This window comes from Loxodonta africana, chromosome 3 (assembly GCF_030014295.1).
Source record: "Loxodonta africana isolate mLoxAfr1 chromosome 3, mLoxAfr1.hap2, whole genome shotgun sequence".
Classification (NCBI taxonomy): domain Eukaryota; kingdom Metazoa; phylum Chordata; class Mammalia; order Proboscidea; family Elephantidae; genus Loxodonta; species Loxodonta africana.
The window spans coordinates 59,360,458-59,376,689 of NC_087344.1; the positions used below are offsets into that span (position 1 = coordinate 59,360,458).

Genomic DNA, 16,232 nt, shown 5'->3' on the forward strand with positions numbered 1-16,232 from the left:
AGCATAACAAAATGACAGCAATAAGCTCCCACCTATTAATAATTACACTGAATGTAAAGGGCCTAAATGGACCAGTAAAGAGATGGAGAGTTGCAGAATGGATTAAAAAACACGACCCATTGGTATACTGTCTGCAAGAGACAAAATTTAGACACAAAGATATGAATAAACTAAAACTTAAAGGATAGAAAAAATATATCAAGAAAACATAGCCAAAAAAGAGCAGAAGTGGCGATATCAATCTCTGATAGAATAGACTTTAAGGCAAAAATCCATCATAAATGACAAGGAAGGACATTATATAATGACTAAAGGGGTCAACTCACCAAGTGGACATAACCATAATAAACATATACGCACCCAATGACAGAGGTTCAAAATACATTAAAAAAAAAAAAACTTTAACAGCATTGAAAAGAGAAATAACCCTTCCACAATAATACTAGGAGACTTTAACACACCATTTTTGGTGAAGGACAGAACTAGAAAGAAACTCAACAAAGACACAGAAGATCTAAATACCATAATCAACCAACTTGTCCTTGGAGACATATACAGAGCACTTCACCCAACAGCAGCAAAGTACACATTCTTCTCTAATGCTCATGGATCCTTCTCCAGAATAGACCTTACTTTAGGACACAAAGCAAGCCTCAACAAATTCAAAAACACTGAAATAGTATAAAGCATTTTCTCTGATCACAACACTATAAAAGTAGGAACTGGTAACAGGAAGAACGAGGAAAAAACCAAATACGTGGAAACTGAATAACACCCTGTTTAAATACTACTCGGTAATAGAAGAAACTAAAGATGAAATAAAAAAAATTCCTAGAATCAAATGAGAATGAAAACATAAAATACAAAAACCTTTTGGACACAGCAAAAGCAGTGAGCAGAGGTCAATTTTTTGCAATAAACACACACATCAAAAGAGAATAAAGGGTAAAAATCAAAACATTAACCCTAAACTTGAACAATTAGAAAGAGAGCATCAAAGAAGCCCACAGTTGCCAGAAGAAATGAAATAATGAAAATTAGAGCAGAAGTGGATGAAACAGAGAACAAAAAAATAGAAAGAATCAACAAGACTAAAAGCTGGTCCTTTGAAAGGATCGATAAAACCGACAAACCACTGGCCAAATTGACAAAAGAAAAACAGAAGAAAATGCAAATAACCCAAACAAGAAATGACATGGGTGACATTACAATAGCACTAAATGAAATAAAAAGGATGATAACAGAATACTAAGAAAAATTGTACACCAACAAATTTGAAAGCCTAGAGGAAATGGACAGATTTCTAGAAACACACTACCTACCTAAACTAACCCAAACTGAGGTAGAAAATTTGAATAGACCCATAACAAAAGAAGAAATTGAAGAGGCCCATAAAAAAAACTCTCAATGACAAAAAAAAAGCCCTGGCACAGACAGCTTCACTGGAGAATTCTATAAAGCATTCAGAGAAAAGTTGACACCAATTCTACTCAAACTATTCCAGAACATGGAAAAGGAAGGAATACTCTCAAATTCATTTTATGAAGCCAGCATAACCCTGATACCAAAGCCAGGCAAAGACATCACTAAAAAAGAAAACTACAGACCAATATCCCTCATAAATATAGACATAAAAATTCTCAACAAAAGCCCAGCCAACAGAATTCAACATCATATCAAAAAAATAATACATCACAACCAAGCAGGATTCATACCAGGCATGGTTCAACATTGGAAAAACCAATCAACATAATCTACCACATAAATAAAACAAAGGAGAACCACATGATCATCTCAAGTGATGCAGAAAAGGCATTTGATAAATCCCAACACCTATTCCTAAAAACTCTCAGCAAAATAGGAATAGAAGAAAAATGTCTCAACATAATAAAGGGCACTTACATAAAACCAATAGCCAACATTATCCTCAACAGAGAGAGACTGAAAGCATTCCCCTTGAGAACAGTAACCAGACAAGGTTGCCTTTTATCACCACCCCTATTCAACATTGTGTTGGAAGTCCTAGCTAGAGCAATAAGTCAAGAAAAGGAAATAAGGGGCATTCGAATTGGTAAGGAAGAAGTGAAACTATCCCTATTCACAGATCCTATACATAGAAAGTCCCAAACAGCCCATAAGAAAGCTACTGGACTAACAGAAGGATTCAGCAAAATGGCAGGATACAAAATTAACATACAAAAATCAGTTGGGTTCCTCTACACAAACAAAGAAAACTTTGAAAAGGAAAACAGGAAAACAATACCATTTACAATAGCCCCCCAAAAGGTAAAATACTTAAAAATCTAACGCTTATACAAAGACTTATACAAAGAAAACTACAAAACACTACTGCAAGAAACCAAGAGATCCACATAAATGGAAAAACATACCATGCACTTCACTAAAGAAGACGTTCAGGCAGCAAACAAACACAAGAAGAAATGCTCATGATCATTAGCTATCAGAGAGATGTAAATCAAAACCACAATGGGATACCATTTCACCCCCTCAATAAGGGCACTATTCAAAAAAAACAGAAAACAAATGTTGGTGAGGTTGTGGGGAAACTGGAACTCTCATACACTGCTGGTAGGATTGTAAAATGGTACAAAGACTACGGAAAACAGTGCGGCACTTCCTTAAAAAGCTAGAAATAGAAAATACCGTATGATCCAGCAATCTCACTCCTAGGTATATTCCCCAGGGAAATAAGAGCTGTGACACGAATAGACATATGTACTCCCATGTTCACTGCAGCACTACATACAACAGCCAAAAGCTGCCAACAACCTAAGTGCCCATCGATGGATGAATTGCTAAACAAACTAGTATATACACACAATGGAATACTACGCAATGATAAAGAACAACGATGTATCTGTGAAACATCTCACAACGTGGAGAACATTATGATAAGTGAAACAAGTCAATCACAAAAAGAAAAATATTGTACGAGACCACTACTATTAAAAAAATCAAGGAAAGGGTTACATACACACACATAAATTCTTTGATGGTTACCAGGGATGGGAGAGAAAGGGAGGGAAAATGACCAGTTAGAAAGAAGACAGGTGTTAATACTGGTGAAGGGAAAGACAGTACACGACAAGGGGGATGTCAGTGCAACAGGACCAAAGCAAGGGATGGCACTGAAAGGGATGCAAGAATAAAGGGCAATCACAGTAACTACATAACCCAAACAACCCTAAGACAATAGTATTAACAAATAATAATCTACGAATGGATACATAGGTAGAGAACTATGCTAAAGAGGAGTGGGAAGGGGCGAGGGAACACACCCTCACGCAGATATAGGTTTGGTTGCAGATACTACTCCATACACATTTGTAGATGCTGCATGTATATTAATATGGACAACACAGCACACAAGGGGCACAGTCATGGAAACTTCCTAGACACAACCAAACACCTCAAAGGGTGAAGTTATTAGGCTTGAAGGCCGAGGAACATAGACTTGAGGGACATCTACGTCAGCTGGCATAACATAGTTCATAAAGACAATGTTCTGCATCCTACTTTAGCCAGTGGAGTCTGGGGTCTTAAAAGCTTGTGAGCAGCCATCTAAGATACAACTCTTGGTCTCATCCCATCTGGACGGAGCAAAGGAGAGTAGAGAAAATTGAAGACTCAAGGGAGCATTTAGTCTAAAGGCCTAATGGACTGCCATACCATACATGACCCTGAGACCAGAAGAACTAGATGGTGCCTGACTACCACTACCAACCACTTTGACTGGGATCACAATAGAGTGTCCTGGGCAGAGCAGGGGAAAAATACAGAACAAAAATCAAATCCATAAAAAAGACCAGAGTTACTGGTCTGATAGAGACAGGAGGAATCCCCAAGACGATGGCCCTAAGACACCTTTCTAATATGGAACTGAAGCCATTCCTAGAGACTACCTTTTAGCCAAACAACAGAAACAAAATAAACAATAACACCTGAGAGGAACAATTTTCTTAGAACAGTTAATTACATGAGACCAAAGGGCAAAATCTGCTCAAATGCAAATATAAGAAGGCCGGAAGGGGTAAGAAAACCAGACGAAAGGTAATGGGGAGCCCAGGGTGGAAATGGGGACTGACACATTGAGGGGACTGTGATCGATGCCTTAGAACATTCTGTGTACAAACTGTTGAATGGGCAACTATTTTGCTCTAAACAGTCACCTAAAGCACAATAAACATTTTTTTTTTTTTTTTAAAGGGAATTTTGCCCAGGCTGGTCCAGAACAAGAACGTTTTACACCACTTATTTTAGGAATTTCAAAGTGACTCCATGAGCTAAAGTAGCTGCGTTCCTACATTCCCTGATCTTTGGCAACAGCCTAATCCTTTGAAGACAATAAAACAACTGTTTTGTTTTTTTCAAGTTTTATCTAGATAAACATAAAGAAAAATACACTTGGAGAGATCATAGTTAGACCACCAAAATCAAAGACAAAGAGATCTTTAAAGTAGCCGGGGGGGGGGGGGTGGGGGAGGCAATTACATAAAAGAAGCCACAGTAAGACTGACAGCTGACTTCTCAGTAGAAAACTTTTGAAGCTAGAAGGCAGCAAGCTGGTATTTTCAAAATGCCAAAAGAAAAAGCTGCCATTCTAGAATGTTTTTACCCATTTTATATCCCCAAATTAAGGAAAAATGGAGAAAACAAAAAACAGAGAATCTGTCACCAGTCGACACACACCACCAGAAATACCATAGTGAGTTCTTCTGGCAAAGGTAAGTGATCCCAGCTGAAGTGTGGAAATGTAGGGAGGGATGAAGAGCTGTGGAAAATATGTAGATAAATCTAAATACTAGTAAAACAACAACCATTGCCTTGTGGGTTTAAAATATTTGAAGAATTAAAACAGACATAGGCAGACAACAATAGAAGGCAGGAGGAAGATTAATGGATTTGAAGTATTTTGAAGTCCTTGCACTGTCCAGGAAGTGGTAAAGTACCCATTTACACTAGACTTTAACTAGTCAAGTGTGTATGTTGTCATCTCTAGCATAAACACTGAAAGAATAGTAAAGGATTATATAACAGGCTATTAGAGGAAAAAATAACACCAAAAAAGACTAGAAATGAAAGAAAAGGGAACACAGAACAGTAGAACAAACAGAAAACAGTAAGATGGTATATTTAAAACCAAGTATATTAGGAATTAATTAAAAAAAAAAATGGCTAAATACACCAATTAAAAGACAAAGGTCACTGCGTTAAAAACAAAGTATACCCGTTGCTGTGGGGTCAGTTCCGACTTGTAGTGACCCAACAGGACACCATAGAACCGCCTCATAGGCATAGGGTTTCCAAGGAGCTGCTGGTGGATTTGAACTGCTGACCTTTTCTTAACCAAGCCAAGTTCTTAACCACTGCACCATCAGGGCTCCACGCCTTAAATCAAGGCTATTGAAAGCTTTAAAGTGAAAGGGTGAGAAAGGATTTATTATGCAAACACTCACCAAAAGAAAGCTGGTGTAATTATACTACTCTCTGACAAGATAGACTTTTAAGCAAGAAGCATTACTAGGGACAAAGAGGGACATTTCATAATAATAAAAGTGTATCAAGAAGCTACAACAATCATAAACGTGTACATACCTAATAAGAGAGCTTCAAAATAAGTGAAGCAAAAATTGATAGGATTAAGTGGAAAAAGGGGGAAACTTATAACCATAATAGGAGATTTTAACATATCTTTCTCAGTGACTGCTGAACAAGGACACACACACAAATCAATAAGAATATAGATCTGAACAATACTATTAACCTACTTGACCAAATTTATAGAATGTTACACCCAAGAACTACGTTCTTTGCAAGTGCAAGATTTTTATACAGAAGACTATTAGACAATATTTAACCTCAGTGAGATAAAGAAATGAAGCAATATATCATGTTTATGATTTGAAAAACTAAATATTGTGAATGTGTCAATTCTTCCCAAATTAATCTATTTTTGAACGAAGGGCCCTGAATTTGCATTTTGCACTCAGTCCCGCAAATTATGTAGCCAGCTCTGTTGGTATTTATATGATGGAATACTAGATAGAAGCGAAAATGGCTGAAGAACTACTACACCAATCAAAACAGATCAACCTCAGAATCATAATGCTTAATAAAAAAAAAAAAGCAAGTTTCAGAAAAATATATACTGTGCTATTCCACGTCTATAAAATTTAAAATGAAACAGTATATTGCTTGGGGACACATATATGATAAGGCTATAAAGAAAAGCAAAGGAATAAAACAAAATTCAGGGTAGTGATTAACTTAGAGGGTAGGAGAAAGGGGCCAGGATAGAGAATAACAAACAGGTGGGTGCAAGTTCTCAGCACCATCCTAGTTCTTGTATCGGGCGGTGCAAACAGTTAATGTGACTGGCTGCTAACCAAAAGGTGGGTGGTTTGAGTCCACCCAGAAGCACTTCAGAAGAAAGGCCTGGAAAATCAGCCATTGAAAACCCTACAGAGCCCGGTTCTCCTCTGACACACATGGGGTTGCCATGAGTCAGAACTGACTCAACAGCAAGTTTTTTTTTTTTTTTTTAAATTGGGTGGTGGGTTCATAGATGTTTCAGAAGTATAAAAGAGAAGGAAAAAAAAAAACAAAACATAAAGGTGCAGAGGATGGGTTTTTAATTCCTTAATAAATTTATCCCAGTTCTTCTATTTACTAGTTGTGTGACTTCAAGCAAAATATTTACACTCTTGGTGCATCAGTTTCCTCATCTGTAAAGTGGGGGTGCTGAACCCTTCTTCACAGGCTACATTTACTGTATTGACCCAGTGCCTGACACACAGCAAACACACAGTCCCTGTGAGGTGCTTTCTGCCTCCTCATCTGAGTACAGTCGTGCATTGCTTAACATCCACGACACATTCTGTGAAACAGGCGTTATGTGATTTGGATGGACGTTGTGTGAACACGCCTAAATCCGGAGCGAAAGCATTCACTGATTTTCTACCTTCGTGTTGTTTAATAACCGTTTGTTTCACTTCCAGATCGATACTTCTCCTTTGCCTCTTGCTGCTGCTATCAATATTTTCAAAAGAAAATTAAACAGAGAGATAATGCTATAATACTCAAGAGATTCATAATATATGAGATGGGAAGCTACTGCCTATGAGTTGAAGCAAACGCTGTTATACTGTAAACCTTTTATTTGTAAGTATAGAAAGTTCACATTAAAGATAAAAAGCACAGTACGGTACATACAGAAGCCAGTAACATAGGCGTTTATTACGACTATCAAGACATATGTATTATAGGTTATGTATACACTGCACCATACATGCCTGCTGGCGTATATACAAGAGACATGAGATACACGTGTTGCCCTTGGGAAGCTGTTGCGTTTGCTACATCCAGTTACATTCTGTTCTCTGATCAGGATTTCTGAACTCTGTTATAACCTTATGGGACCATGGAGGTAAATAAGGTCGGATGTTGCCTGAACAGACGTTATGTGGCACATGACTATATTTCTTTTGAAATCTCTCTCGCAGTCTGTCCTTTCCTGAGCCAGGCCTCATCACTCACATCTGGTTCCCAAAGATGGAGGGACTGTGGGTCAACAGGAAAAATACCTGTTCAGACAGAACTGGGTTCCTCTTCTGGTTCCATCACCAGCATCCTTGGGCAAGTCATGGCACCTCTCAGCTCTACGCTGGGGATACAGAGCCCGCCTGGTGATACTGGGAGGAAGAAGTGAAATATTCCATAAGGTCCTTAGCATTCGACCTGGCACAGGGTGGGTTCTGAATGCACAGTAGTCCCCTCCTCTTCCTGCTTCCTCCCCACCACAAAGTCTACATTAATCCTCCTGAGTATCTGCTTTCATCATTACTCTCCCACCAAAGAACTTAAAATGATTCTCATCTACCCGCAAGGATAGCGTACCTGCTTCAGCTTTCAGGCCCCTTTTGCTTAGTAGCAGTGGCTGGGCTACAAGCTGAGAAGGATCCCAGGGCTCTGTCCAGGCTCACTGGGGACAGTGCTGTGATTATCTAGTAATGCCTGCCACAGGCTCTGTAGGGGACTGTACAACCCCTTTGTCCCTGGGCACAAACAGTTTGCACTCAACTACCAACCTAAAGATTGGCAGATCAAACACGCCCCCCGAAACCCCCAGCTCCGTAGAAAAGGCCTGACGATCTGCTCCTGTAAAGATTATAGCCAAGAAAACCTCACGAGCAGGTCTACTCTGTAACACATGGGGTCAGCAGAGTTGGAACTGACTCGACGGCAACGAGTTTGGTCTTTTTGGTTTTAATCTGTTGGAACAACTCTAAGCACCTATTCAGGCACTTAAGAAGACCATCACCTGGGTGGAAATATCAAGTTGATTAAGAGTAGGTTTGCACAGTGATTATTATAATTGCTGTCAATAAATTGTACACCTATAAAAAGCTGAATTGGCAAAAGTTGTGTGATATATATATTTACAACAATGACAAAAAGAAAAAAAAAAAAAACTTACCTGGAGCAAAGGAGAATGGAGGACACCAAAGACAACAGGAAAATATTAGCCCAAAAGACAGGAAGGGCCACATAAACCAGAGACTCTATCAGTGCAAGACCAGAAGAACTAGATGGTGCCTGGCTACCACCAATGACTGCCCTGACAGGGAACACAACAGAGAGTTTCTGATGGAGCAGGAGAAAAGCGGGGTGCAGAACTCAAATTCTAGTAAAAAGACAAGACTTAATGGTCTGACTGAGACTGGAGGGACCCTGGACGACTTGGCCTCTGTACTCTGTCAGCCCGGAACTGAAATGAGTCCCAAAGCCAACTCTTCCAAAGATTAGACCGGACTATAAGACATAAAATGATACTTGCGAATAGAGTGCTTCTTAGCTCAAATAGATACATGAGACTAAATGGGCAGCTCCTATCTGGAGGTGAGATGAGAAGGCAAAGAGGGACAGGAGCTGGTTGACTGGACATGGGAAATCCAGAATGGAAAGGAGGAGTGTGTTGTCACATTATAGGATGAGCAACTAGAGTCACATAACAACGTGGGTATAAATTTTTGTACGAGAAACTAACTTGAAGTGTAAACTTTCACGTAAAGCACACACACACAAAAGAAAAGATTAGCTGCTGAGGCTGCTTATGTGCAATCAAAATCTCATGGGATTTGGTTTATTGGTTTGGAGGTTTTAGGGTCATAGTTTCATGGAACATCCCAGTTAGTTGGCCTAATAACATGTTTAGTGCCTCTGTTCTACTTCCTAGTTCAATGCATAGTGCCTGGGGTCTTAAAAGCTGGCAAGTGGCCATCCAAGACACAACAATTGGTCTCTATTTACCTGGAACAAACAGAGGAAGTAGGAGAGTCCAGAATAGGAGGGAATGGAATGTGTGGCTAATTGCCTCCATGAACAACTGCCTCCTTTGCCATGACACCAGAAGAATTGGATGGTGCCCAGCTTCCATTACTAAACATTTTGATCAAACATTCCATAGAAGAATCCTGATCAAAAGGGGGAAAATGCAGAACAGAATTTCAAATTTTAATGGACTCAACCTCCTGGAGCCATGAAGGTTAGAAGAACCTCTGAAACTTGCCCTATGATCATCTTTAAACCTTAAACCAAAAATATCCCCTGATGACTTTTTAAACCAAACAATAGTTTAGCTTAACTAGTAAAAAAGTCTGCCTTGAACATTATGCTCTTCTAAGAATGATCTATACGGGATCAAATTGACAACAGCAACTGAAAGATTAGATAGTAACCTAGGGGACAGTGAATTTATGTCAACAGGGGAGGAACAATTCAGAAAAGGAGGTTGAGAATGGTTACACAACTCAAAGAACATAATAAATGTCACTAAATGGTACTTGTAGAAACTTGAATTGGTGTATGTTTTGCTGTGTATATTCTCAACAAGAACAAAATAAAATCTCACACACACACACACGCAAAGAATTCCATCACTTGACCCTCAGCCCCACCCAAGCCCTGCTCCAGCTTTGCTCAAAGATGTACCCCATGCCTGGCAGGCCTAGCATCTGTGCACTGCTCTTCCAATCATTCCCATCTCCAGACCTTTACCTGAGCCTTGCACTCCCTTTCCATGTACCTGCCACATGCCATCTCCCATAGGTCACAGAACCAGTGAATGCTGACCACATTGAATGTCACTATCCCAGAAAAGCCATGCTGCCCCCTGCCACCCGTCCCTGTCCGTAGTTTCCCCTCCCATCTGCCCGAGGCGCCCCTCTACCTCCGATTAAAAAAAAAAAACTGTTGGCGTCAAGCCAATTCCAACTCATAGCAACCCTATAGTGCAGAGCAGAACTGCCCCACAGGGTTTCCAAGTAGCAGCTGGTGGATTCAAACTGCCAGCCTTTTGGTTGGCCCCCAAATGCTTAACCACCAGGACTCCATCTACCTTTGATAGGCCACGAAATAAGTCACGTTCTGGGGGTTGCCAGGCCCTGGGAGCCACATCAGGTACACGCTGAAGTTCCGAGAGAGCAGCGTCACGTTCTGGGGAGAGGTCAGGCGGGGCCTCCCTGTGGGGCAGAGAGAGGTCATGAGGTCTGGAAGCCCTGGCAGGTCTTGACATGCGTCACTCAGAGCTGAACCGCTGCATGGTGGGCAAGCAGGTGCTCACCGAGTAAGGAGCCAGGAGTATCCCAGGTGGTTGAAGCAAAGGAGGACATGGTGTGGACAGGGAGCCCCAGGATGAAGGTTCCAGTCACAGCCCTACCACTGCCTGCCTGCACTGGCCTCAGCAGTCCCTTCCTCTCCCTAGGCCTCAGTATCCCATCTGTACCAGAAGGGGCATGCAGGGACCTAGGGCTCCAGTGGAACACCATCGAACAGGAACCATCTAATGGGCAAGCATCCCTCCTGGCCTGCAGAAGGGGACAGCCCTGAGGGTCTCAAGGAGCAGGGGCTCTATCTAGTTCTCAGTCATGTCCCCAGAGCCTGCAGTGGTGCCTTGCACATAACAGGTGCTCAGTAAATATTCTTTGGGGGAATGAATGAATATTGCTATAACTTGGATTATTCTAAAGGCTTCCTAACTGGTCTCCCTGCTTCCAATCTTGTCCCCCTTGGTCCATTCTCCACACAGCAGCAAGAGGTGAGATGATAGTGCTTGAAACTCTCCAATGGCCTCCATCTCACTCAAGATAAAAGCCAAAATCCTTACCATCACCTATAGGGTGCTACCCAATCCCACCCATTATTCATTCCCTTGCTCCCTCCTTTCCAGTCACTCTGGCTTTTTCCTTTCCTAGAGCAGCCAGCCACGCTTCCACCTCAGGGCCTCTGCACGTGCTGTTTCCTCTGCCTGAACTGCTCTCCCTGGATATCCACTGGGCTCACCCCTTTGCTTAGGTCACATCTCTGCTCAGATGTGACTGTCTCAATGACACCTTCCCTGACCTATAACTAGCCCCTACTTTCCTCCTTGGTACCCCTCCTCATTGCCAACCCTCATCTTCTGAAATGTGTGTCTCATTACACCACCCCCCAATCTCATGACCTTCCCTTGTCCTCAGACTAAAGTCCATGCTTCTGGCCTTGCCACCTCAATGACCTCTCCCAGACACCTCTGCTACAGGTCACCAGACTGCGGCCAATCTTCCTCCTCACCACTGCCAAACCACTACATTCTTTTGGATATCCTTGAACCCAGCTGTTTCTGACTGCCTGGTGTTTACCGTCTGATTTTTGAAAGACCTGATTAAAAAAGCCACATTCTCCAGGGAATCTTCCCTGACATCTCTAAGAGGTGGTGATCATGATGATGATAATAAAAGAATAATAGCAGCTACTGTGTGCTGTGTCCTAACTATGCACCAGGCACTGCACTAACTACTTTACCTGTGTTTTCCCATTCGATTCTTTCCACACCTCTAGGAAGTAGGTACTAATTAAGCATGTTATAACCCATTGCCGTCGAGTCAGTTTCGACTCATAGCAACCCTATAGGACAGAGTAGAACTGCCCCATAGTTTCCATGGAGTGCCTGGTAGATTTGAACTGCCGGCCTTTGGTTAGCAGCCGCAGCTCTTAACCACTACACCACCAGGGTTTCCAATCACATTATAGAGGAAGTAATTGCAGTCCTCTCAGCTACTGTAGAAGGAAATCCAAGACTAGCCAACTCCCAAGTGTGAGCTCTTGACCATTAGTCCTCCTCTAGGTCCTCATGGGGCCTGTTCAACTTCATTCTTCCAATAAACATCTACTGACCACTGTGCCAGGCCCTATGCTGAGTGCTGGAGTTTCAAAGAGGAATACAACTTGATCCTTGCCCTTCAGGAGCAAATGGTCCCATAGAGAATTCAGTGCTCTAGCCAAAACAGAAATCCCTACAGGTTGCAGAGGGAGGGGCCAGTTTTACTGAGGAGCTCTTGGCTCAGTTCTCCAGGTTGGGCTGCCCATCCTTGACTTTTTGGACCCAAATGGAGGCCCCTGCTCCCACTCCATCCTGTGTCCCATAGTTAAACTGGATCACCTGAATGCCGTCTGTTATGGATTGAACTGTGTCCCTCAAAAATATGTGTCAACTTGGTTGTCTTCCATTTTGTCATTGTAACTTTCTTATGTGTTGTAAATCCTAATTTCTGCCTGGGGTTAATGAGGCAAGGTTAGGTTATGTTAAAGAGGATTAGGGTGAGATTGTAACACCCTTACTAAGGTCACATCCCTGATCCAATGTAAAAGGAGTTTCCCTGGGTTGTGGCCTGCACAACCTTTTATCTTACAAGAGATAAAAGGAAAGGGAAGCGAGCAGAGACTTGAGGACCTCATATCACCAAGAAAGCAGCGCTGGGAACAGAACGAGTCCTCTGGACCCAGGGTTCCTGCTCGGAGAAGCTCCTAGACCAGGAGAAGATTGATGACAAGGACCTTCCTCCAGAGCTGACAGGGAGAGAAAGTCTTTCCCTGGAGGTGGCTCCCTGAATTCAGACTTCTAGCCTACTAGACGGTGAGAGAATAAACTTCTGTTTGTTAAAGCAATCCACTTGTGGTATTTCTGTTATAGCAGCGCTAGATAACCAAGATACTGTCACTGCAACCCAGCTTTGGGTTTCTTAACAGGTGTTATGGATTGAATTATATCCCCCCAAAATATGTGTTGTAAATCCTAACCTCTATGCCTGTGGTTATAATCCCATTTGGGAATGGGTTGTCTCCATTATGTTAATATGGCAGGATTAGTGTAGGGTGTATCTTGAATCAATCTCTTTTGAGATATACAAGAGATTAAAGAAGCAAGCAGAGGAGAGATGGGGTAAGATAGATGCCAAGACCCATGGAGATCTCCAACGAAACAAGAAGCAAAAATTGAAGAGACAAGGACCTTCCTCAGAGCCCAAAGAGAGAGAAAGCCTGCCCCTATAGCCAGCTCTCATGAATTCAGACTTTTGGCCTCCTAAACTACGAGAAAATAAATTTGTTTGTTAAAGCCATCCACTTGCGGTATTTCTGTTATAGTAGCGCTAGATGACTGAGGCAGCAGGTGACCGGCATGAGGCCAAAGTCTGCTTTACAACCATCTGTAAGGTAGTCTGTGGGCAGGACAGGCCCAAAGTCTATGCTTAGTCATACACGAGAAAGAGCAGCTAGAGTACCCACCCTCTGCTGAGGCTTTACTGGGTGCCAGGCACTGGTTTTGGTTTCAATTCTCAGGACAAATCACTGTCTGGGCAGGACATTCAGAGACATGTTTACTAATTTGCCTGAGACTACACAGGCAGTTCGTGTGGGGGCCAGGATTCAAATATAGATCTGCCTGCACTTTGACCTCAACCATGACAATGCCATCTGTGTTATATACATTAAATATTCCTCAGGTCGAAGTACAGCCAGGTCCAGATAGGAAAACTACTGACAATGAAACAGAGGGTTAAAAGATGCCCCTTCCCCTACCACCCACCCCCCCATACACTGTCCCTCATCAGGGTGGAAACATAACCGCTGTGAGGTGTGAGAGATTAGGGCATCACCCTGCTGACCCAGGAGGATGGCCAGCCTTGCCCCAGCTGCCCACCCTGGGGGCCAAAGCTGGCCATGCTGAATCCAACCTCAATCTTCTCTGTACTGTCTCTCACCTCCCTCTTCTGCCCTAGGCAACACCCTTAATTGCTTTGAGCCTCAGTTTCCCCCTCCGAAAAGGGGGGAACTAATATCTACCTCATAGGGCTGTTGTGAAGCTTAAATAGCATTGTAATATGGTGCCTAGATCCTACAAGTTGCTTAAAAAATGATGGCTTTTACCATTATTATTAGATTATGTCCCAGGGCCCTTTCAGCTCTTAATCTGTGTGTCTAAGGTCAGGAAAAGGAGCCCTGACTGTGCCGTGGTTAAGTGCTCAGCTGTTAACCAAAACGTTGGCAGTTCCAACCTACCAGCCGCTCTGCCAAAGGAAGATGTGGCAGTCAGCTTCTGTGAAGATTACATCCTTGGAAACCCTATGGAGCAGGTCTACTCTGTCCTATAGGGTGACTATGAGTCGGAATGACTCCGTAGCAATAAGTTAAGACCGGGAAGGCATCCTGAGGCAATTTTGGGAGCGATCATGGGAAGGTTGAGGGTATTTTGCACCCTGCAGGCCACAGGTACAGTGGTTAAGTGCTATGCTTCTAACCAAAAGGTCGTTAGTTCGAAATCCACCAGCTGCTCCTTGGAAGCCCTATGGGGCAGTTCTACTCTGTCCCAGTTCTACTCGTTATGTGTTGGAACGGACTCGAGGACAATGGGGGCCACCTTATTTGCCGGTGGGGGAGAGCTCAGAAAAAAAAGGACGGCTTGCTACGGACCCTGCAAGTGCCGGCTGAGCCGGAGCTCCATACCCCCTCTCCCCCAGGCCTGGGAGCAGCTCCGGCCACTGGACGCCCGAGGAAGGGAAGGGGGCTACGGGGTGGGGGGGGGGGGCAGGGCATTCATGCCGAGGGTAGTGCTCTAAGAAACCTTAAAAAAGCATTTTATTAAAAAAAACGCAGAAACTCTTTAAACTGCTATTTTCTCTTTTTTTTTTCCAGTTCACCTGAAGCAATGACGAACCTGGATTCGGTTCCTCCGGAAGCAAACGGGACGCCGGCAGGGCTGATTGGCACCCCGCTGCTGTGGCTGCGGGCGCCCTTCGGTCCGGTCGCCCCCCACCCACGGGAGCCCGGGGTCGCCCCGCCGCCCCCCGCCGCCCCCCGGCGCCCCCCGCCACACCGGCCGCGCCTTTACCTTGACCTGGAGCGGACTGCAGCAGGCAAAGGAGCAGAGGGGCCCACTGCCGGGCCCCCGCCATGACCGCCCTTCCGCGACCGGCCGCCCGGGCCCAGGTCCCCGCCTCCCGCCTCCCGCCTCCCGCCTCCCGCCTCCGCTCCCACCGCCCGGACGGGTGGCCCGGCCCCGCAGCCAATGGGCACCCCCCGGGCCGCCCCGCCGCTAGGGGAGAGGGCGGGCGCTCGCTCCCTGCCGGCCGGCCCCTCGCGCCCCAAACCGTGGGGGCTTCCCCATTGCCTCCGCTTTGTGCAGCTTTGCCTACTCCTGGGGCCAAATGATCGTCACTCTCTCTCTCCGTGTACGGGTTTGGGGTGGGGTAAGGGAGCAAGACTTTTTACATTTTAAAAACCACGGTTAAGCATCCCAGTATAAGACTTCTTGTTGTTGTCAGATGCCATCGGTAGATTTCAACTCACAGCGACGCCATGTGACAGTAGAACTGTCCCATAGAGTTTACTATGCTGTAATCTCTATGGAAGAAACCCTGGTGGAGTAGTGGTTAAGAGCTACGGCTGCTAACCATAAAGGTTGGCAGTTCAAATCAACTCTATGGGGCAGTTTTACTCTGTCCTATAGGGTCACTGTGAGTCTGAATTGACTCCACAGCAATGGGTTTTTTAATCTTTATGGAAGCCAATTGCCAGGTCTTTCTCCTGCGGAGCCGCTGGGTGGGGCCAACCGCCAGGAGCTTAACCATCCCCACCAGGGCTCCTTATGGGACTTCTTAGCAGGACTACAATAATTGAAAACCAGCTTAACGTCACGGTCTCACGTACCACTGGCGGTATCTGAGCGTGTTCAATGTGCAAGTACTGAGTCAAGCACTCTTTGCACATTGTACCCCCTCTAATGCCTGCATAGCTAATGTCAGATGTATCGTGGCTGAAAGCAGAGAATACCAGAACGATGTTTACCTGTGTTTTACTGACTACGCAAAGACATTCGACTGTGTGAATCACAACAA

General features: G+C 43.8%; 1 protein-coding gene across 2 annotated transcripts in view; it reads right to left on the bottom strand.

Annotated features, from left to right (window-relative positions):
* Positions 1-15,333, bottom strand: part of IFNLR1 (interferon lambda receptor 1) — a 48,037-nt gene extending 32,704 nt beyond the window's left edge. Inside the window, exons 1-3 of one of the 2 annotated variants that reach the window (XM_010595085.3) lie at positions 15,227-15,333; positions 10,418-10,541; positions 7,605-7,712 (exon numbers count right to left, since the gene is read on the bottom strand). In XM_010595085.3, coding sequence (XP_010593387.1) covers positions 7,605-7,712; positions 10,418-10,541; positions 15,227-15,290 — 296 coding nt within the window. In that variant the 5' untranslated portion in view covers positions 15,291-15,333. The remainder of the gene's footprint in view (positions 1-7,604; positions 7,713-10,417; positions 10,542-15,226) is intronic. The other variant, XM_023554364.2, reaches the window with a different exon arrangement.
* Between the last annotated feature and the right edge of the window lie 899 nt (positions 15,334-16,232).